The sequence below is a fragment of the Fukomys damarensis genome, unplaced genomic scaffold, assembly GCF_012274545.1.
Source record: "Fukomys damarensis isolate Sample0158 unplaced genomic scaffold, DMR_v1.0_HiC HiC_scaffold_4, whole genome shotgun sequence".
In the NCBI taxonomy this organism is placed as follows: domain Eukaryota; kingdom Metazoa; phylum Chordata; class Mammalia; order Rodentia; family Bathyergidae; genus Fukomys; species Fukomys damarensis.
In genome coordinates this window covers 43989006-44012738 of record NW_022900916.1, presented here as the reverse complement: position 1 = coordinate 44012738, position 23733 = coordinate 43989006, and the positions used below count along the sequence as shown (strand labels likewise).

The window sequence follows — 23733 nt, the reverse complement described above, 5'->3', positions numbered from 1 at the left end:
CATTTCAGAATCAGCTTTGTGGCGAGTTATGCAAAGTTTTGTCTTAAGCAGAGTGCCATTTCCCTTGAAATGACTGTTAAGTGCAAGTGAATGAAGACATTGTTATTTAAATTGATTGCTCCCTTAGTTACTTCTTATATAGGAACTCTCAATAAACAAAACTTGATAATTATGGTATCTAAGACCATAACTCCCCAGGTCTCCTTGTCAGGCCTAAAGGAAGGCTGTAGTATATTTTTTTTTAGCACATATCAGTACTTTACATAGAGATGAAAATGTTCAATAACAGTGCGGCGGCAAATATTAGACTTTCCTGCAGTGTTTCTTTGTTTAACTGAAGAATATATTGACTCACAAAAAAACTTCTACAGTAGGAAACAAATTCATTTCCACATGTTCTGTTTATGGAATGCTGCAAAGGCAAGTGAAATGAAGCCGTACACAATGGTAAACTGATTACCATCCTGCTTGTTAAAACTAACCTCCAAAGGTTGTTGAGACTCTCATTGTAAAGGTGACAATTTTCATGTAGAAAACGAAGCTAATTAAGGCTTCTATCAGTAGTCAAAGAAATATAAAAATTATCCATATTAGCTGCATAGAAGCAATACTATCAAGGAGAACTTGCTCTGCAAACATAACATCAAAATGCGACTTTTCTTTTTGAAGTACATTTGTAACACCAGCATATCTTGCCAGCGTTAACTACTTACATCAAACAACTTTTCTATATACATTTCTTCATTGACCTTTTCTCGAAGAATGTCCTGGTTTTGCCGAACAAACATAATATAGGTGTCTGCGAGATCCATTCCTGGCTTCTGTTGTAAGGGAAAAGCATAAGGAATAAAATAATATCAGGTTTCATTTGGGAAATTATTATTTAATCATTTCCTGAAAAGTAATTTTGAAAATTGCTCTAGTGAAATAAGATGGAGACTAAATCAAAATAAGAAGCTTCAATAAATTCCAGAATTAAACAGTTTATGATAGATGGTCACTCTTTGAGGTCATATTTGTTATATTAAGAGATTAGAAGCACATGCTTCTAAGTCTGTAGATATCTTTATTAAAGGGCTATTTGAAAAGTCAGTGTGCCATGAAGCATAAATGAAAGTTTTTCAAAAGTTTCTCACATGATAATTGATATTGTATAATAGGAAGAAAAGGTCTAAAGGTGTTGGGGAAATGGGAGGAGTAGGGGAAAGGTAAGAAGGGAAAAGAAAAAATATGAGAAAAGGCAAAAAATTGAAATAAAGTCTTTGTAAATAGGGAAGTGTGGAGCTAGGGGAACGTAAGCTAGGGGAATGGGGAAGAGTAAGAACCAAAATACGTCATGTAAAGGTACAAGATCCCAATGATGAATGTAACTGTATTGTATACATAAAATGTACCAAAATATATTAAAATACATATTAAAATTTTCTCATATGAAATTATTTCCTAACTTCAAGTACAATTTACTTTTCATCATCTTTCACTGCTTTATCAATGTGTACTATTGAAATACTAGTTTTCTTTGGACTACTTCCTTTACTATGGATATTCAGAGGAATACAAACAAAATGTTCTCATTAATCACAGTAAAATCGTATTAGAAAGACAGAACTGCTGGGCATGGCGGTGCACATCTGTAATCCCAGCTACTTGAGATACTGAGGTATGAGGATTGCAAGGTCGCCAGTCTGGCAGCACAGCAAGATCTTGTCTCAAAATAAAAATTAAAAAGGGCTGAGGAGCTGGGGATTAGCTCAGTGCTGCTGCACCTGCCCTGCAAGTGCAGTCTTGAGTTTGATCCCCAGTAATACACACACACACACACACACACACACACGGGCTAGGGACAGAGCTCAGTGATACAGCACTCTTGGGCTCAATTCCCACTCCATATCATTCCAATTTTAGTATATGTGCTGCCGAAACGAGCACTTGATTCCCACTCTGAAAGGGTGGGATAAAAACATTTAATATATTATGAAGGGAAACATAAAACATGTTGCATATTGTCCACTGCTTTTACTTATTATTTATCAATACTATTGTAAGGATTTATTTCAGACATGCAATAAGGATATCAATGAACTAGTCTTTTATGTAGAGGTGAAGAGGTGAATTTCTAAAGTTATTTAACATTTGATATCTTCCAATGTTAGAGGAAGTATGAGAGTTAATATTGTTTTTCTTTGCTGTAGAGTAGAAAATCAGTACTAGGAAGGTATAAAATCCTAAATGGCTGCTAAAGAGTCTTCCTTTGCAACGTATAATTAGTTTTCTTCTTGCATTTCACAAAGCATTGCTAGCCAATGAAAATAAATATATGCATCATCTATATCTGGGTTTAATTCATACTCTGTATTGTTATCTCATTAGAGTATATTAGAACAAAATGTGGGAATCGATGCCCAATTAGGATAGCCTCACATCGTTTCATGTCTATACGATATACTTGGAACCCTTGGAAAGGAGTCATCTACAAAAGTAAATATTACAAGAAAATCAAATGATAAAGAGCATAGACCATTTCACTATCACTACTTCTTGAGAAACAACTCAAGCTATACATGTGAGTGATGCTAGCACAGTGGTAACATTTTCTTAAAGGACAGAAAGTTCTTGCCATGTTTTTTGGAGGGGGAGGGAAAATATTTTACAGATCATAATAAAATTGGCGTCTCTTAGCCAATATGTAGCATAGGCAAGAAGCTATCATACTTATGCCATTTATAAACATTAGTTTGATTTTCTGTTAGAAAATTATTTCTGTGTGCTAAGGATCACTGCAATTTCTTACTGTTCTTATATTCAGCCTAAATTTATATACCACATAAATTATAGGATCTTTATACCATAATACTGTACAACAAAATTAGTTAAAATTTGAAATAACTTTGAGTATAAATGTTCTTACTGGTCTCTCCTTCAGAATGTCCATATATAACATAGCAAATCTAAAGGAAGCAATTTAATAAATTCACTCCTTAACTATTTTTCTACAAAATTCTTCTAACCAGCATTTGAAAATCTAAGTAACTACAGGGAGAAAAACATGGGTTTTGTGGGGGGGGAGTTATACATAAAAATTTCAAATGAAGAAGCAGGTTAAATGATACAAATTACTGGTATTGATATTCGAGGCGGGTAACTAACCCATAAGATAAGTATCTGTCTGTGCCTCTCAAAATTTGTCAAAACACTGAAAATGAGAACATTCCGAAAATATACTGCCACAGAATGAAAATGACATGAAGAGAATTTTCTATACTTAATCAAGCTCTCTCAGCGTCTGAGTTTCCGGCAGGTGCCTGAAAAGAAGATACGCGACACATAATTCCGAGGCACTGGGTATGGCCATACTGCGAGGAAGAACAGACAACTGAGAGTCTTCCCTGCACATTTCTCCCCACCCAACTCCAGTTCTATTTCTGCTTTTCAAAGGAAAACTATGCTTGGAAATTTAATCCACTCAGTCACTTGACCCATCAGACTCAATGGAAAGGAAATTCTGGCCAGGAAGAGCAGAGAATAATGACTTTATACATTTGTCACAGACAAAAGGATATTTCTTTTCTATTTCCTTGGTCTATTTCAAGATAATATTAGACAACATGAAACATTTTCCAGGAAGAGTTTATTTTTTTTATCACCAAGCTCCAACAAATACTTTACAGTATAATCCTACAAGAAAGTTAAATGTTATTTCCTGATGGCTGACTCACAGAACAAAATACTGAAATGTATAAGTTGGGAATTTTATAACTTTCTAAGGACACAAAAGTCTCTGGTTGAGGATGTGAAATAAACCTCATTTAAAAGTTTGTTCCAACAAATTAAGTGTTTTTCTTTTTGAAACTGCATATTCTTCTTCTTTAGCAAATTAAGATCTACTTGCCTGGAAAACAAAACCTAGAATTCTTACATTCCTCATTAGCATTATTTCTTCCTTTATCTTTGAGCTGTTTACCTATTCTTGAAACTGTGACATATGGGAATTTCACACCTAGTGAATATATTTTCATGTAGCTTGTGGCATGAGACTATAATCATTAAAAGAATATACACAAGTAAGAGTAACTGCAACAGCTGGTGACATTTACCAATTAGAATTATAGTTCTTTAAAGCACTTTATCCTTCATTTGGTATATGAAGGGTAATTATCTCTGATAAATTGCTGAAAAAGATGTAATTTTCCTTTTAAACAGTTTCTACGTACAGTACAAATGTGTTTGGATAGAAGACATTATCACTGGTTCAGTGCTCCTCTGTACTAGGACTCTTGTTTTATGGCAGTCAAATTTACACACTTTTGGGCCAGGGATTTAGCTCAGTGGTTCAGTGGCCTGCCTTGCAAGCGCAAGGACCAGAGTTCAATCCCTGAAAAAAAAAAAAAAAAAAAAAAAAATGTACACACTTTGAAAGTCACTGCATCTAATTCTACCACTAAGTGTTTATCTTATTAGGAAAGGATGTCTACTGAAGAAAAAAATCAAACTAGGCACAGTACTAAGTTTTTGGGTATATCTTGAAGTTTAAACAATGCATGTGATTACAGTGTGGATATAAAATATATAGCTACAAGTCCTGTTATAAAAGGGACGGCCTGTTGAACTTCAATATTGGTGGATTTGGAAGAGATTTTATCAAGAATATTGTATCCTAAAGAGTTATATTTAGAAATCTTTTCTAAATTGGCAATTAAATTATACCTTCCTTAATGAATATGAGAAAATAGCAATTAAAAAACCACACGGCTAACACTCTCATATATTAAACACCGTTTAAAGAGAATAAATGATTGTTTTTTTCATACTCATTTAAACTTCTGAGATCTTCAGCTCACTAAGCACTAACTTTTCCAATTTATTTATTAATGTAATCATCTCCAGATCAAAAGAGGAGTTCCTAAATTACTTTAAATCTGACCAGAAAAGATCAGATTTTGCCTCTCATAGTTATAGTAAAGAGACACAAAAAATCTAAAAAATTTCCCCCTGAGCATAAAAAAAATAAATCACTGTGGAAGGAAATGAACTATGTAAAGGTGAGTTCCTCTGACACCGGCTGGATAAGTAATCGAATACATCATGAGTGAATGAGTTTAAGTATGGGTGCAGACTCCAGCAATTTTTTTCAAGCGTTAATTACTAGTTAACCTAGCAAGATGAACGTGCTGCTTAAAGAGAGAGAAAAAAATTCCTTGTTAATTATATGCTGCAAACGCTCTTACTTCCTGCTGCTGCACCTAATCCCACAGGTGCAAATCTTCGCCTTCCCTATTCATGGGTAGGTGGGTGCAATGCTGCAGTCATTTTTCACAGCAAAAGATTTAGATACAGAAGAAGCCGCTTAACCTTCCACTGGAGGTTAACGATACACTACACAAACACTGTCACGGTGTCTGTTTAACAAGGAGTCAAAATTTAAAATGTACTATTCTAGTCTCAAAGATTAACAAGAAGCTACAGCATAATTGACTTAATTTTAAAGTGCACTTCTAATTTCAAAAAACTTGCTTTTAAGAAGCAATCAAGAGTGAATCTGTGATATCCTCATTCCTGATGATCTAAATGCTTCACAAATGAAATACATGCACCTGGTCATTCATTACCATTTTTAAAAAGTAAGGTGTCATAAGATCACATCATCTAAACTTGAAATTGCTATGGGAACATTTCATAGTTGAGCTAAGATTCAATATTAGTTTATCACTGATCACTGGGCAACAAAGGATATAAGTCTACAAATAAATAATCTATCTCAGACTTTGGAAAAACCAGTATTTTCATGGTTTATTACATCTTTTTTTACTTTGGCATTTATGTATCAATTTCTGTATTTTTGTATTTGAATAAAAATATTCTAAAAAGTTAAAATAAGCCAATGTTCTCAAAACTTAAAAAAACAAAGTTTTACAATACCAATAATGATTACATTGTAAAAATGCATATATATTTATGAAATTTTCTACCAGGGAGAATTGTTACATTGCATTCATGCAGAAAGCCAAAAGAAACTACAAAGAGCTAAAGTCTTCAAATTAGATTCAGTCTGATGGGAAGAGAAACTGTTCATTAAAAAAAGTGGAGGGGAGGAAGTGTAAATGAAATTTATAGCAATAGGGAATTCTCAAGGTTTTCCAGTAAATTTTATAATTTTTTAAAGTAGCGAAGGAAAAAATTCTCATTAAAAAATTACACACACAAAAAAATCCCAAACTATTATTCCTAAAATGCAGTGGCCACAAATTACTTTTTTTCTTTGTTACATTGAACGATATTCAAAATTCTATTAACATTATTATATATTTGTTTTTTACTCCAAATCGAGAGGCAGGAAATTCTGAATTAAAGATGGCACATCCTTTTGAAAACACCTTTGGAGGGTATAACATGCATGTTTTAAGCATGTACATTTCATTCTGCCCTTCATTGGAAAGGAAGAGAATCCCATTACCCCAGAGTTCTTGCTTTAGATTAGGAGTCTTCTGTTGTCTGAGAAGTCTTTATGAGAAATCCTTCTGTAATGCTATGAGAGTGTCTGATAACAAAATCCGATCTAATTAGTGCTCCTATAAATTTACATTCAAACCAATGTTTTATACCGGTTCCTCTGTGTAGTCTAGAAACAACTGATACAAGCATTTGTGGGTTCAGATACTTCTGTATCACTGGGGAAAATCCTTTCCAAAGGGGGCGTTATTATTATTATTTTTTTTGGTACTGGGGATTGAACTCAGGACCTTGCACTTGTGAGGCAGGCATGGCACCATTGAGCTAAATCCCTGGCCCAAGGGGAGGTCATTTTAAATATTAAAAGGAATATTGAATGGTAATTTAAGACATTAGCCTGAAAGAGTTAAGGAAGGGAGATTGTTTCTTCATTGAGATTTATTAGGCGTATTATTTATTAGGCTTATTATGCTATGATCAGCTAACATCATTCTTGCTATTTCTGATCTATAATAAGGATTACTAACATCTCAATTTGAGGACGTGCTGCTGATATGGCAGCACCAAACAAGGAATAACCTAGTATCAGATAAGCTTCACACCTTACCTATAATGATCTCAGGAATAACAAAGTCATTAAATCTGTCTGTTCATTAACTTTTCCCTCATCTATGTGAGGATTTCAAGAAGTAAAGTTAAAATGATGTGAATATTATTTAAGATTTTAATATTTGGAAGGACTGTGACTGATTTACTTGGTCCAATTTGGAACCTTATATATTTTAAATTAAGGGAAGTCTGAGTGCTACTATGCCAAGGAGCAGATAGAGGCAAGCTGTGAACCGACCTTTGGTGAGAAAGAAGAGCTAGACAGACAAATACTGGGGATAAAGGTAGACAAGTAAACACTCATTAGGAAGCACAATGCACAACCCCCCATCCCTGCCTGTTCCTTTCATGACTAGATTATGAATCTGGTCCTGGTGTGTACATCTTTCTCACCAGGTGACTCTGTCCCAGTGGGCAGCAGCTCCATTCCCCAAGTTCTGCAGAGCTCTCATGGTGACGTAAAGCAAGGAGTAGTCAGGTGACCTTATCTAAGTACTAAACAATATCAGAAGCAGGTAAGCAAAGCAGGGAGGAGAGAAACACCAGTCAATACTGGTTTAAAAGTCAACACTGAAAAGTGCAAAGCGCTTACTACTCTAAAATGGAGGGAAATGTAAATGAAATGTAGTATTTTCATTTACAGTATCTTTAATTTTCGAAGTTTGTTGTATTCTAGAATTTTTTTTTTTTTTTTGTACCGGGGATCGAACTTGAGACCTTATGCTTGCAAGACAGGTGGCAGAACCACTGAGCTAAATCCCTTGCCCACTGGTTGTGTTCTGAAATTGGGCTGCAGAAAAATGCATGGTCGTAGGAGGCATTACTCCGAATAGAAACAACAATTCCACTTATTTTCATTGTGCTTTATGTGAGGGAAACCAGGCAGGAATTATATTACCGGGGATCGAACTTGAGACCTTATGCTTGCAAGACAGGTGGCAGAACCACTGAGCTAAATCCCTTGCCCACTGGTTGTGTTCTGAAATTGGGCTGCAGAAAAATGCATGGTCGTAGGAGGCATTACTCCGAATAGAAACAACAATTCCACTTATTTTCATTGTGCTTTATGTGAGGGAAACCAGGCAGGAATTATATTGTAATCCTTACTGCATAGGTGAGAAAATGGAAGTCCACTGGTGAAGTAGCTAGTAGAGGGCAAAGGAGGGACTTGAACTTGGATCCCGGATTTCATACTGTCTTTATAGCACAGAATTATGTTGAAGCCACATAGGGCACTGTTTCAATGGGGAATGGAAAGATTAGACATTCTTGGCAACTATCATAAAGAAGAGAGACTATCTGAAAGAATTACTAACAAAGATTAGAGAACACTGATATTAAACTTGGCTATCTTGTCTCTTAGACTTTCTTCTAGTTGTGGTAACAGAGTTTCTTTATCCTTTGAGTCATTATTGTCAGATAAGGACCAACATTCTATGATGAGACCTTAACTATCCTGGCTGCTTTCTACAGGAAGAAATAGAAAGGTGTATTGTTTTAAAAAGAATTGTGTGGTGTACCCACACAACGCAGATGTGATCAACAATCTGGAATCTAGACACTAGATTTTATTATAATCAATAATGCAAGATAAAAAGTATTTACTGAGCACTAATTCCACTTTAGGAACCACAGGAGTATTCACAATAGGCCTGTAAGAGGTACAATGATGTCTCCACTCAGTAGATAAAGGAATTGGTGTGCAAGGTCACACTGATCATAAATAAAGCAATGGAGCAAAGATTCAAACACAGTCTGGTTCTTCAGCTTGTTTATAAACCTTCACATGCAGCCTCTACAGATCCATCTCACCTGATTAAAAAAAAAAAAAAGAAAAAGAAACCACCCCACATTATTGTTTCACATGATTTTTCACAAAATTTTAAATATATATTGCTTTCAGGTACATCCTACCAATCTTCTATGAAAGCAATTTTTTGTTTTCTGTTACAGTATAATATTCAGCTCTACTGAATTTTGGATTTTGGCCTAGTGTACCTGTCTATAAAGGCAATGTGAACATTTCCATCCTGGTCCTGTATTTAACATAATGGCTATACCTGTCAGGTTTGGGTTGGTTCCCTTGTAAATTACTATTGCTACAGATTCACTTAGTACAGATCTTGTACTTTTATTTAAAAAATTATTAGCTCACATTTGTAACATGAAATGAATACATTTATCACTGGGAATTGGAACCTTTCCATATCACATCTTGGTTTACTTCCCCTTTCCGTCCTCTTCCTCCTGTCTCCCCCATTCCCAGAGTCTCTATCTTCACAAAATTTATTTTCCACCTCCTATCATCTCTCTTATTTTTCTGATTAAAGTATTTATTCTTTAGTTTTCTCATTTAAGAGAAACCATGAAATGGGCCAGAGATTTGGCTCAGTGGTTCTGCTGCCTCTCTCGCAAGCACAAGGACCTGAGTTCGATCCCTGGTACCACACACAAACACACCAAAAAAAAAAAAAAAAAAAAAAAAAAAAAAAAAAAAAAGAATTCATGAAATAGTTAACATTCTTTGTTTATTTCATTTAGCATTTTGGACTCAGGGTGCATCAATTTTCCTACAAATAGCTCCTATTTATCCTTTCTGGCTAAAATTTTTAAAAAACATGTCTAAGGTCTTCACTAAGATGGACATTCTGATCCCCTGTGATGGATTCATGACCTGTGTAACTCTGAACGAGCTCTCCAGAATATGGTTAGTGAATCATGCGTGAATCTACCAAACTACCCTGAAGGGAGCAGCTCATCACCTGTTCGGAATGACAGCACAGGGACTCTACCAGCTCTTTTGCCAAGAAGCATGAGACACTAGAATTTATTTCTGTCCAGGAATATACTGATGTTTTTCCTTTTGTGTATTTTTTTTAACAAAGAAGTATTATGAAAACTAAATATTATGGTGCATAGAAACATAAGATTATGTTTACAACATGCTATAAATTGTTTATTTTGTTATTAATTCTTACATATTTTCAGTTGTACTATAATAATATCTAAGTATATTTCAGGACAGAAATTTCTCCTTTACAAATCAGGAATACCATTTAAGTTCACAGGTAATTTTTACTTTATAGAATCAATGTATGCATTTATTTGCTTTTAAAATAATTTCTAATTGACAGTATCATGAAAAGGTATTATCTTCTTTGCCACAGAATTATTTCTAGCTCTTTATCTTCTTATCATCTTATAAAGGACATTTTTGGGTTCTACTGTCTCTTGGATGGACTTGTATAAACATCAAGAAGTCAAACATTGACAAACAATCACAGTTAGAAGAACTAATGCTGCTTATATAACTAATTGGCCCAATTTATAAATGACTAAACTGAGGTCACCTAAATGAAATGGTGCCCACGGCCAGACACTCATTCCATCAAATTACATAAAAGGAATGGAAACTCAGCTATTATTAAATTCTGGCCTACTGCTACTTTTATTTATTTATTTTTAAAAGACAGGGTCTTATTATGGTGGCCCAGGTTGATTCTTGTGATTCTCCTGCACTGTTCTCCCCAAAATAGTCTTGTGCCACATGCCTGAACAATACCCTTTTTCAAAAATAAAATTTTAATTTTAGAATCATTTTAGATTCATAGAAAAATCATGAAAATATTATAGTCACATATCCAATTTTCCCTTTTATTTCCACCTTTCAATAGTATGGTACATTTGTTACACATAATAAACATATATATTTATACATTATTAGTAATGGAAGTCTACACTTTATTCAGATGTTCTTAGTTTTTACCTATCATCCTTTTCCTTTTCCATGGTCTTATCTAGACACATTACATTTAGCATTATGTCTCCATGGCTCCTCTTGACTGTGCCAGTTTCTCATATTCCTATGGTTTTGGATGCCCTTTAGAATTTTAAGATATATACTACCAGATATTTTGTAGCATATCCTCTATGGAGATGTGTCTAATTTTTGTCATGATTAGACTAGACTTACAGGCTTTCTGGAAGATTACAGGTAAGGTATAATTTTCATTGAATTAGATCAAGTGTAAATATCAACATGGTTTATCACCCACTTACTTGGGAACTATTTGTCAGATTTCTCTAACGCGAATCTATTTTCTCCATTGCCCTGTTCGTACAGAGTTCTTTGGAAGGAAGTTGCTATGTACAGCTTACACTTAGTGAGTGGGAAGGTCTGTTTCACTTTCTTGAAATGTTTATATAAATGATTTAGAACTTTTCTGCATTGGAGGTTTGTCATTTTTTCCTATTTATATATTCAATCACTTATATTAGTATGGAGTAATGGATATTTATTTTATTATTTGGGTTATAATTCAATACTATTTTATATGGTTGCTCAAGTTGTTTTAATTTAGGCCATGGAGAATTCTTTTAGGCTTCTGTGTCCCTCTGATATAATATGTTCACTGCATCACTGTGGCATTTGTAAATACTTCCTTACTTTCTGTCAGTACAAGATGCTCCATAGATATTTTGTGTATTTTGCAGCACCAGTCATTTTTCCAAGGAACCCTGGTTCATTTTACTGGAGATTAGAGACCAATCTCTGGGTACTATGTGGGCTTGTTGCTATGGGGATGGCACTGCTTCAGTGCTTTCTCAACTAACAGAGCAAGGGAATGCATGTGAGCACAGTATTTTACACAGAGCTATTTGTGCATTTCTAAAAATACTGTCATATGGAATCAGCATGGCAGAGAAGGAATGAAGCACTTTCTACCACTTTCAATTCTGAAATTCTCTGGAGTATAATGGACCCATTACAGGGTCAAATTAAGAACTTGAGAAACCTCAAGAACACGAGTAGTCATGGTGTCTTATTCTGTATGTAATTCAGAATAAACCAAAACTATAAGATGTATGTTAGAAGTCCAATGAAAGTCAGATATATACACTACTACTTGTCTTTTCCTCTTTAAGACATCATATCATATATAAAATCTTCCTTTTATTTCTTGTTTTCTCTCTTTTGTGCTGCTGCTCTGCAAGAGACTAAGTGTGTGTTTGATTCTGTCTACTGCCAGTACTGATTTTCTGATTCTAGGTACAAGACATACAAAACTTCTTGGTGGTAATGTTAAAAAAAAAAGCCCTCTTCCAAAGACATTCCATGAAAAGGCTGTGATGTCCAGGGCCTCTTAATTTAAAATGTCCATTAATGACTACAGCGGCAGTACCACCAGGGACAAAATGCAAGTATGGAGTCTAAAATAGCATCTGTTTACAAGTGACACCCAAGGCTTGCCAGGGCTCAAACTTCAGCATTCAGAATGATGATCTAGATATGCAATGTTCCTTATGTATGAAAAGATGATTTAAATTTTGTTTAGCTTTAAACTTTAAGGCTTGTGCTCACTTTGGCAACACATATACTAAACTTTAAGGCTTTTTTCAGTGCGCTAGTTCTTTAGCAAGATATACATATGCCAAAATATATAATTAAACAGAGTCCCTTTGGCCTTGATCATATATAAATGTATATGGCATGGCAGAATTTAAAACAAAGGCTAATTTGATATGATGATCAGTTTAAAAATGCTGTAGTAACTTCTTGGTTATATGTATCATGTGAATTTTTGCATCATAGCTAAGTTTTATGACTTTCACTCATGGCATCTTAATTTAGAACAAATTTACAGATCTTGATTTTTTTTCAGGAATTATAAGAAAAACCAAATATTAAAATAAGAGATTCACATTGTTTTGTAAAACTTTTGTATGTAGAAAATGAGATCTTTGATTTAATTAGTTCATCTTCATCATTATTTTAATTCTTTCTTTTTTTTTTTAAGACAGGATCTCTCTTGGTAGTGCAGGCTGGCCTGGAGCTCACTACACAGCATAGGCTGGTCTCGAACTTGTGGAGATCCTCCTGTTTCAGCATCCAGAATTCTGGGATTATAGGTGTTCATCACCATACCTGGATTTATTTTAATTCTTTTAAGAAACCTGTTACAGCTTTCATGTGGAGGGAGAGAAGAGGAAGGATCTTTTTCTAGCATTTGAAGGATTTTCTATACCACTTTTAAAAGTGCTATATAACTTCCTCTGCAACTCTGGTTTCATGTTCTCATGATGATTTAAGTTTTTTTCCAAGGAAAAGGGAAACAGTGACAAAGGGAAAGAGTACACTGGAATCATGGTTCCAACCTTTATCATGAGGGTTAGTGCTTGCTTAAGGAAAATAAACTCCTCCCCAAGGGAATGGTATGGCTTAAAGACTTGAAATAAACCTGTGGTGAATTGTACTTATTTAAAATGGGAGACAGAGAGAGAGAGGGGGAGGAAGGGTATAGAGAGAGAATGTGAGAATTACATATAGTTTGAAAATGCAGATAAGAAAATACTTACAGGAACATCAACATATTTTGCTGCTGCTTTCACCTTAAGTAGGAAAGAAAAGGGTAACTGTGAGAATTATACTTTTAACTGTTATGTACCTACTGTGATACCAGTTAAGAAAGAAAAAGAGAATTTATTCATATACTTACAGTGAATGACAGAATGGATGAAAAGAAAGAGCCTTCATCATACCTTGACAGCTTCGACAGCACCCCTTCCAACACTGAAACAAACTACAATGTAGTTTATGGTGAGTATTTAAAATACTTTTCTGCATACAATCTGCTAGCAGAACAAGCAATTGCTAATCCAACTTTACCCAACATAAAAATCCACAGTGATAAGCTGACACCTGAGGTCAGCACAATTTGTAATGTTTACTCTTTCATTCCGAACATAAAGCCCAATGCCTCTTCCCATTGCAGAAATGACACACAAATGAAAAAAAAAAAAAAAGCAATAGTCTAGTCATCCTAATGTGAGATCATTTAAAAACCATTAACGAATAGCCTTAGGTTCATGAGATAATTCCTTAAAATAGTTTTCAACTTCCGTACATCTGTACATCTTATTGAGTAGAAACATTGACATCTGGCATGAAGATCAATGGATAAGAGAAACTAATACACTACCCTACATATTTCCTCTATAGAACTAACATAGTATGCACTATTGACAAATTATACCTTCCCAATGGGAAAACACTGACAAGGTTTTTTAAATATGAAAAGGGAAATTAATCCAGGCTGGATTTTGTTCACATAGCAGCTTCTTCAACAAAGTGATAATCGTTCCAGGGACACAGCTTATTGGTCTCTGGTGACCGCGGAACTCACTGTGAGGGCACAGAAGACGATCTTTTCTCTACGGCTGATCAATTACTGCAAAATAGTTTATGCAGAAGAAACAAAATCTTCCCTATTAGTTTCTTCATAATATCATTTATGACATGATGTAAAAACACAGGAATTAAATCGTGCAGACTGCTCACTAAAGTTTTATTCTGTAAAGAATTATGTTTGGCTAAAGCATTATCCTCAGGGATCTAAACAGTAAAAAATCCACAAAATTATAAGTTGTTCACTACTAAAAGTCAACCTAGGACTCTCTTCCTGCCTATTAGGACCTCTTACCAATCACAACTGCCTAACTCAACTTGATGTGGTTCACAAACACCCAGAAGACCAATACTCAAGGGTTATGTCTGGCCAGGGGAAGGGAATTCCAAACTTAATGGCCCTCTGTGGAAAATGCCTTGTCTCTTTTAACTCAACTCGACAGAGTAAGTGTGTACTGGGTGATCTCATTTGCCACTAGGAGAGCGATGATTGCTATGGTTACCAGACAACCCGAAGCACTGAAGGCACAAGCAAAGCACGTAGTTCTTATTGCCTTCTATTGGATCTCTGTGTGTACATGTGAACGGAGTGCCGAAAAGGCAAGATAGAGGCAAGAGTCAGATTAGAAGACAATGTATGTGGTCAAGTTAAAATCCTGTTCCTGTCTGACCTCTAAGATAATGCCAAGTCATTTTGTTTCTCTTTCTTTATTACACTCATCAACAAAATGGGGAAAATGAATACATCCTGCTCACCTTACAAGAATGGCATAAAGAGTAGTGGTGATGATTTATGTGAAAAGTCATGATATTAAAGAAATGTAGAAATGTGATGATATACATGTGTGTAGCATATAAGTCCTCAATAAATGTAATTTATTATTATTATTGGGTACCTTCGATAGGAAATACAAAATAAAAGAATCTCAGATCTTTCGCTTCAAGAATATACAAAGTAGAGCAAGAGACAGACATGAATACCACAGAGCATGTCAGAAAGCAGAAGTACAGGCACAGAATGTAAGTGAAACTGGAGGAGGGAAAGAAGAGTGCTGGAGGATCTGGCTAAGCTTCATTTATCAGGGTGCACAGGAGCTGGTCTTTAAGAGAACAGAGGTGGAGCAGACAAAATGCTACTTAGGGAGCCTATTGGCAGGAAGCTTAGGGTAGAAGCTTCTCCACGGAGGCATCAGGAAGCCTGTTTGCCCCGCTCTCTCTTTATAGTATAAAGCATCCAAGAAAGTTGTATGTGTGGCCTGTGGTCTGCTACAACAAACCACAACGTCCTTTGCCTCCATTTCAACAACGGCAGACGCTTCTCTTTGGGTTACACTCTGCAGTGGTCCCTGGGGAGCCCAATCCAGCAGAGACTAAGTGCTTACATGCTGTGAACAGCCACTGCTCCTCTGGGACCAACCAGACGAGCCACACAGTTCATACAGGAAGGTTTTCTTTGTAAGAGTTTTGCTGAGGCCCAGGTGGTGGAAGAGCTACCTCCAAAACCAAACTCCATTAACATCAAGATTAATAACGGTGTATTTTCCATTTGACTTTTAACTGCAGGGAAGAGCAAAATTCCAAAGAAATCCAATTAAATGCTGGATGTCATTGCTGCATATTTAGCTGCTTCCTGTGAACTTTCTCTGTATAGCTCAGGGAGTATATAAATACTTATGGGTTTGCCTTGTGCTCTCCGATCTCCTGAGGGTGTTGGGTTGGAAGGAAACACTGTAATCTCTTTGTTTCCCTGCTTTCTATTGTGGATGCTGTACTGGGTTTGTTTGGATACTATTTAACACCGCCAGTCAGTTGGGTAATTACCACCTTTGCCTCTCCACACATACTCTCAAAGAAATTAAAGATTAAAGCACCCTAGAATGACTGGGAGCATAAAACATGAAGAGCGCCACAAGGAACATTGGTTTAAACTTCCTATTGAATTTTAAGGTGAAATATGAATCATTTAACAATATTTAAACTTGACATGCACGGCAGAACAAAAAGGTTTAAGAAGTGACAAGGAGAGGGCTGGGGATTTAGCTCAGTGGTCCTAGCACCTGCCTCCCAAGTGCAAGGACCCAAGTTCAATCCCCAGTAACATAAAAAAAAGTAATGAGGAGTCCAGCTATAGGCTAATGGTTTCAAAATATAGTTATTGCTTTTTTAATGAAGACATTTCATGGGGTAAACACGATATATCTTCAAGATTTGCACTGCCAGTTATAAAATCTTCAATAGAAAAGACAGTCATCTGGAAGACTGATAATAAAAAAATAGGCATTTTTCGGCAAAAGGGAAGACTAGGGATGTTTATTAGCATGTTTTGGTTTTGTTAAAATGAAGACTAACCAGCATTATTATAATTCCACATACAACCAGAATATCACAGGATACAAAAAAAAAGTTTTTCTTCCCTGTATCATTAAGCTACTTTTCATGACACAAAGTAATCCACTATCTCTTTGCAGCTTTGTTTCAACTGGCTCTAAAACAGACCACGCACATCTACACAAAGGATGGACAGCACCTGATGGAATGTGTTTATTCACATCTTATTCTGCAGATCCTCTAAGACAGCTCATCCAGATGTTGGTGAATTCACTGTCTTCTCTCACTGTGTCTTTTCTCCATTCAGAGTGACCTATCTTATTTTCTGTAACCTTTCCACTGTGGCTCCTAATACTTTGTACCACTCCTTTTAAGCACACATCTTGGAAAGGAACAGGTGCCTTGTGAATATATGGCCTTGATCCAAACAACTAAATTTAATGAAGTTAATTTCATCAGGCTGAGTTGGCAAGACAGTTTCATTACCTCCTCTAGGCAGTCATGTAAGATGTGTTCTCTATGCTAGTCAAGAGAAGTTCGGGGGAAAAGATTCTAAATTATAAAAAAGGATATGTGTGTGTACGTGCATATACCTATACATCTGCATCTGCATAGTCAGTGAGAAAGCGTCTCTTTTTTTTCTAAACCCCCTCTCCCTTTTCTTTTGTTTTAGCAAAAAAGCAAGTATACAGGAAGTTGAGCATTATTGTGGTGATTTTTAAATTCACAGCCAGAATCGACAGAACCTCAGCTGTAGGAATGTGTTATAAGAGTTGTCATTTTCTCCTTCTTGGCTCTGCTATTTTCTCTGACCAATAATTCCCCTCTGTCCTCCAGTTTTTGTATGGCACCTTCATCCCTCCCTACAATGAATTCCACTCTCACCCACCTGATTCACAGTTGCCCTGCCATCATACATTCCCAAACGGGGCCTGCAGCATGCATACCTGAGTATGTATATGTCACGCAAGGACACACAGACCAGTCCATACAACCTGGACAGAATGAGGGCATGACTGCAGGATGAAGCCACCACTCTTTCCCTCTCCGGTCTTGTTGTATTATGACAGGTTACAATCTTAGGGGCCACCAGGGTCAACTTCTGGCTGTGCTGCTCTCTGTCCACCTTGTGACCTGGCATCTCTATTTTCTCATTTGCAAACAAAGGGGCAGAACTGTGGCAATCAGGCCAACTTAATTAAATTTAATATAAGGTTACAATATAAATACGCATTTCTTTTCTTTTTTTTTTTTTTGAGACAGGGTCTCACTATGTAGTTGAGAATGACCTGGAACTCACTATGTAGTCCAGGCTGGTCTCGAACTCACAGTGATCCTTCTGCCTCAGCCTCCCGAGTGCTGGGATTACAGGTGTGCGCCACCACACCTGGCCAAATATACATTTCTTATATCCTTTCCTTGACAAGATTTACTGTCTTTCCAATTTTTCTTGGTAAAATGATTAAATTCCTTTCAGGTTGGAAACAACTCTGGTTTACCCCTTTCTTTGAAGCTGCTTTCTATTTCTTTTTCTTCTTTTTTTTTTTTTTTTTTTTTTTTTTTTTTTTTTTTTTTTGCTGCTATTCTTCTGTGAGGACTCCAGTTACAGCACCTCAATCCCAGAATAGCAACTATAGACACAGAATCCTTTCAATTATTGAAATTTTTATATCTTTAGTAAGTTTACTGGTATGTTTTAGGTATACAATACAGTTACAGTCATCATTGGGATCTTGTACCTTTACATGATATCAGTATTTTGAACCCATCTTCCTCCTGAACTCAAGATCCAAGTATCCAAATGTCTCCTTTGACATCTCTTCCCTCAGATACCTAAAGGTATCTCAGTCTCAACAGATAAGTCATGTCAACCATGACGTCATGGCCTTGACCTCAATCTCTTTCTCTTCTAGGCACCTGAATTAGTAAATGACATTATTATCCATTCCATGTCTCAAGCCATAGATGTAAAAGTAATTGCTAATGTTTTCCTTTACTAAAACTTTTTAGGTTTTAGTACAGCACATCTTAAATGCCTTGGATTAGTTTATGAGAGACCAATGTAATGGCTTCTAAAATAACCACTCTCTAATGTGCTTGAATGTTCTAGTCCACAGCTGATTAATTCTTTCCCCAACTCTCCATCTTCTCCATCCTTCAGTGCCTTCCTATTGTTCTTAAGTTGAAGACATCAAGCTCCTGAGTCCATCCTACAAGCTCCTCCCGACCTCCGCAGCTTCATTTTGCACCAGGTCTAGGGACCCGCAAGTTCTCTTACCTGACCACTATTTTCATCCGTCTTTTCTCAGTTAATCCTTTCATCCTTTGGAACTCAGTTTACACTTCAGCCTAAGAAAACTCTATCCTCCAACTAGAGGAGCCACACTATAATACATATTTGTGATACATTTGTTTAGGGATACTTTATGTTTGTTAGTGACTCTTGCAAGGGTCAGAAAACTTGCTGAGGGCAAGGACCTTGCGTGTTCTGCTCAGCACTTTCTCAATGGCTTTGAACATCCTGCCTGGCATACAGCTACATCCTGTACCTCTATGGTGCCTCAGGGTCATGAATTTCAATCTATTTATTTCCCCTTCTTCATTAGAGACTCAGTCATTGTATAGAATCCTCCCCTCTATATAAAATATTATATTAAATATATACTCTTATGCAAGTTCTGTATCTCATGTTCCAGTAATAATGTCAGAGCAAACTTTTTAGCATTTTCCACATTTACTGTCTTCTTCTCTTATTGCCATTCACTTAGCAAACACTTTGAGTGCTTGTTACATGAACAGCAGTGCACAAAGCATAATGGGAAAGAGACCAAGACTCCTGCTCTCAAGATGTTCAGAGACACACATGTAACCATGTGGTAAAGTATAGAGGAAGGCACTAGGGTGCCTAGAGGATGTGTCCAGTTCAATTTTCAGAGAAAAGGAAAAAAGGGCACCCCAACAGGGGACAGGTTGTGAACAGTACAGAGGTCTGGGCAAATATGAAACTACTACAATGCTGGAAGTGCTAGAGCCTAGGATGTGGGTGACAGTGTTGCAGAGGCAAAAGCAAATAGACTGTGGAGGGAGTTTTAGGTGATGCTACAAAGTTTTTCTTATGGGTCAACCTTTCATAATCTCCACTTTAAGAACTACTATCTCCTGTAAGACTTAACTAGGAATTCTGTAGAAAAGGGTCTTTGGGCTCATTAAGTGTAGAAATACCACATCTTTAAAACCTGCACCATTATGAACCTTAAGGAATCCAGTACTCCCCACATGCATCAGCAAGCTCTTCTCACAGCACATTGCCAAAACTCAAGAGCACAGTGCTCTGCAGGTACAACTCAGGACACGATGGCAAAGCAATGGGGAGCTTCTAGAACATGACGCACTGGCAAGAAATGGTAGAGATCAGTGAGGCAAGACTTTCTGTGAAGAAGGCAGGGATGAAGGCTTGGAAGAAGATGGGGATGCCAGTGAGAATGGAGCAGAAAAAGGGAGCTTCAGGAGATCGATCAACCAAGGCCTCGTGTCTTCTTGAGAGAGGAACTTGAGAGGATTCTAGAAATTCAAGGATTCTAGGATGCAGAGGTTTAACAGTGGGGAGTCATCAGTATTATCAAGGGGGACACAGCAAATGCAGAACAAAAAGCAGCTGGGGCGGTGATATGGGACTTTACACATATATACATGAAAAATGGAAAATACGGGTTTGTAGGTGATGACAAAATGGCTCTCATGATTTTTTTTCTGCTCTACTTGCCTATAGATGTAGATCTGTGAGCCTGTCTCTCTCCTGTCCTTGCACAGGGTGTGTGGCCACCATGGTGCATTAGAGGCAGTAGTAAGGAAAGGTTGGCTTTTGCATTAGCTGCAGCATCAAGCTCTGCAGCAGCAACTCCCAATGGCTTAAGCCATAGCCTTAACAGAAGCCACATCTATATCACAGTAGGGAGTCGGGGAGAAAAGGAAATGATCTTTGTATTTGCCTACTTGGTAGAGGAACTGAAAGGCATATGTTAGTGTGTCAAACTATCAATGGAGGTAGTTCAATTCAGTATAATATTGCCTAAAAATTCACTTTTACAACTTTGAGGGAGGTTGAAAGTGAGGTGATTGAGCAACTGATGATTTGGATCATGTAAGCCAAAGAAGTTGTGACAGTGAGATGGAGCAAGAAATGACAGAGAAATAGGGAACAAAGGTCTTGATTCAGATGAGGAAGACAACAGAAAGGTAAAAATACTTGACTAGTCAAAATGGTACAAAATGGTCATGTTTATCTCAGCGATCCAGTTATTAGGTTCTTGCCGGGAGTGAAACCTTTTGGACAAAATGCCAACACTGTGATTTAATGTTGGAAATTATTTGTAATGGACAATATGCCACAAGATGTTGTGGAATATACAAAAAATGAGACATAAGTAAAATTTTCTATAGGCACCAATAGTGATATGCAAAAATATGTTTATCATGGCACCTCACTATCCATACTAAAAGCCTATCTAGGTCTGTTGTATGTAGCAGGACTTTCTAATTATCAGAAGCTAAATGATTGATGGAGAAGTGAAGGATACAGTGTGAAAATTTTTAGAATAACAGATACTCCAGAGATTTGGTTTCCTTCAAAACTGCTTATGTTTTGATGACAAAAAGACTTGCTAAGAAAGAAAAGACTTCAACAATTTGACTAGCAGTCGCTCATTTTTTGAAAGCTTTGTCTCAAACTGTCAAGCAATTTATACACTGTCTGAATACATGACAATCGATGAACAACTTCCATCATTTTGTGGTTGTTGTAGCTTTCAGCAGTATATGCCAAATAAACCTCCCAAATGTGGTATAAAAATATATACCTTGGTGGATATGAAGACATTTTACAATTTGAATTTAGAAATTTATCCTGGAACTTAGCCACTGGGTCTTTATTCACGCAGTACATAAACCATACAATGTGAACAGACTTGTACCTATTTCAAAAAGTAACTGAAATGTCACATTCCACTATTGGTTTACTCATACTCACTTGTGTTACATCTGCTAAAAGAACACCACTTGACTAGCACAGGAACTATTCACACGAACCAAGCAGAGATTTGTGAAAAAATGTTGCAAGTTCAAAACAGAGAAATGTATAGAACAATCCTTGGATTTCAGAAAGACTGGCCTCATAGATGATGAATAGAAGAAAAGTAGTACTAATACTGTATCATGATGATAAGATTGATAGTGGATCCTCAACACGAACGAAGCCAGAAATTATAACATTTTACAACAAAACAAAATGCAGAATAGATGTTGCTGACAAGTTATGCAGCATGTATGATATCTCTCCAAACACAAAGTGTTGGCCAATGGTTGCATTTACTCAATCCTAAAAATGTCAGATATAAATAGGATCGTAGTGAGCAAAGAAAATAACAAGCTCAAAATATCACAAAGATTTTCTTAAGGAATTGGGACTGGAATTGATAAAAGATTAATTACAACAGAGGAAGAACAATATGTATCTGCCAAATGAACGCAAAAGAATTCTGGAGCATATCAGTGAACAGACAGGTGAAACATCACAAGAACCTCCTAGCCGAGCAACAAAACCAGTGAGATATCAAGTACACACACCCTAAAAGACCGCAAAATAAAATGCATGTGCTATCACTGTAAGTGATTCTTGTATATGGAACATATTTGTAGATGTGAAAACTGTTAGGCATCATAATTGAAGTAGATTATTCTTGTAGAGCTTTTATTTTCATTTTAGTTCATATAAGATTTTATTTAAGTCTTAGATTTGTAAACAAAAACAGTTGATGTTGAAACATTGATATTTATTATAAACATTCAATACATTAAAATTTAATACTTTATTTTGATAGTTTATTGTCCCGTTAAGTACACATTATATGATAAGAACCTCCTAACAAAACAATAATACCAACAAGATGTCAAATGTGTTTCTACAAAAAAAGACAGGAAAACAAAACACATGTGCTATCCCTGTAAGTGATACTTGATACTTGTGCATGGAATATGCAGTTTTCATGTGTGAAGACTGCCTAGGTGTCATGATTGAAGCAAAGATTTTAGCTGTAGAGTTTTATTTTTAATTTTCATTTTAGTTCATATAAGAATTTCTTTTTTAGATTTTTGAAAAAAATAATGTTAAAAATGTTTAATATAAATACATATTAAATATTCAAAAAAGGTAGCAATCACAACAGCCTCAAATACTATTTATTTATTTATTTATTTATTTTTGGTACCAGGAATTGAACTCTGGTCCTTGCGCTTGAGAAGCAGGCTGCGAAACCACTGAGCTAAATCCGTGGCCCTTAAATACTATTTAAGTAGCATTTACATTGTGTGAGCCACTGTTCCAAGATCTATCTGCATTAATATTCATTAATACTAATAAATACTAGTCCATACTAATAATTAACAATGGTATTCTAATAAATATTCTTACTTTATAGGTGAGGAAACGGAGCCACAGAGAGCCTGCCCAAGACAGACAGCTGCTGGTAGAGTCAGAATCCAGGCATGAAGAGGAGCTTTTATCTAAAATTTCACAATGCTTCTCATTCACACATATTCATATATTTATATATGAATGTTATATATATATCTGTGAATATTTTATATACACACATGCATAACAAAATACAAAGATTGAATTCAAAAATTCTAAAGAGACCTTTCACAGAAGATTTGATAAAGCAGAAAAAAGAATAATAAAACTCTAAGACATGTCATTTGAAATTATCCACTCACATGATCAAAAAGAAAGAGTGAAAACAGCAAATCAAATCAAAGGACTTATGCAACATCATCAAACAAACCCATACAGGGCTGGGGATTTAGCTCAATGGTTCTGCCACCTGCCTCATAAGGACAAGGCCCCAAGTTCAATCCCCAGTGCCAAAGACAAAACAAAACAACAAAAACTCAGCATATACATCCAACAGGAATATAAAAAGGAGAAAAGAAAAAGAAACAGGAAAACCTTTTTTTCATATATGTATTTATTTCAGGATAGGGTCACGTTAAGTTGCCCAGGCTGTGCTTGAAGTTGTGATCCTCCTGCTTCAGATTCCCAGAGTGCTAAGATTACAAGCATGTGGTACTACACCTGGTGGGGGGGGGAGAGAGAGAGAGGGAGGGAG

The 23733-nt window shown here is 36.1% G+C and overlaps 1 protein-coding gene and 1 long non-coding RNA gene across 22 annotated transcripts in view; one reads left to right on the top strand and one right to left on the bottom strand.

Annotated features, from left to right (window-relative positions):
* LOC117283984 overlaps positions 1-23212 on the top strand; it is a 47303-nt gene extending 24091 nt beyond the window's left edge. Inside the window, exons 3-5 of the long non-coding RNA XR_004515023.1 lie at positions 13556-13654; positions 16711-16834; positions 23044-23212. This is a non-coding gene — a long non-coding RNA (uncharacterized LOC117283984). The remainder of the gene's footprint in view (positions 1-13555; positions 13655-16710; positions 16835-23043) is intronic.
* The window catches only part of Cadps2 (calcium dependent secretion activator 2), a 554060-nt gene that overhangs the window by 24960 nt on the left and 505367 nt on the right, over positions 1-23733 (bottom strand). For all 21 annotated transcript variants that reach the window (XM_033758047.1, XM_033758048.1, XM_033758050.1 and 18 more), the window contains 3 exons: positions 13554-13637; positions 13414-13446; positions 714-821 (listed from right to left, as the gene is read on the bottom strand). In XM_033758047.1, coding sequence (XP_033613938.1) covers positions 714-821; positions 13414-13446; positions 13554-13637 — 225 coding nt within the window. The remainder of the gene's footprint in view (positions 1-713; positions 822-13413; positions 13447-13553; positions 13638-23733) is intronic.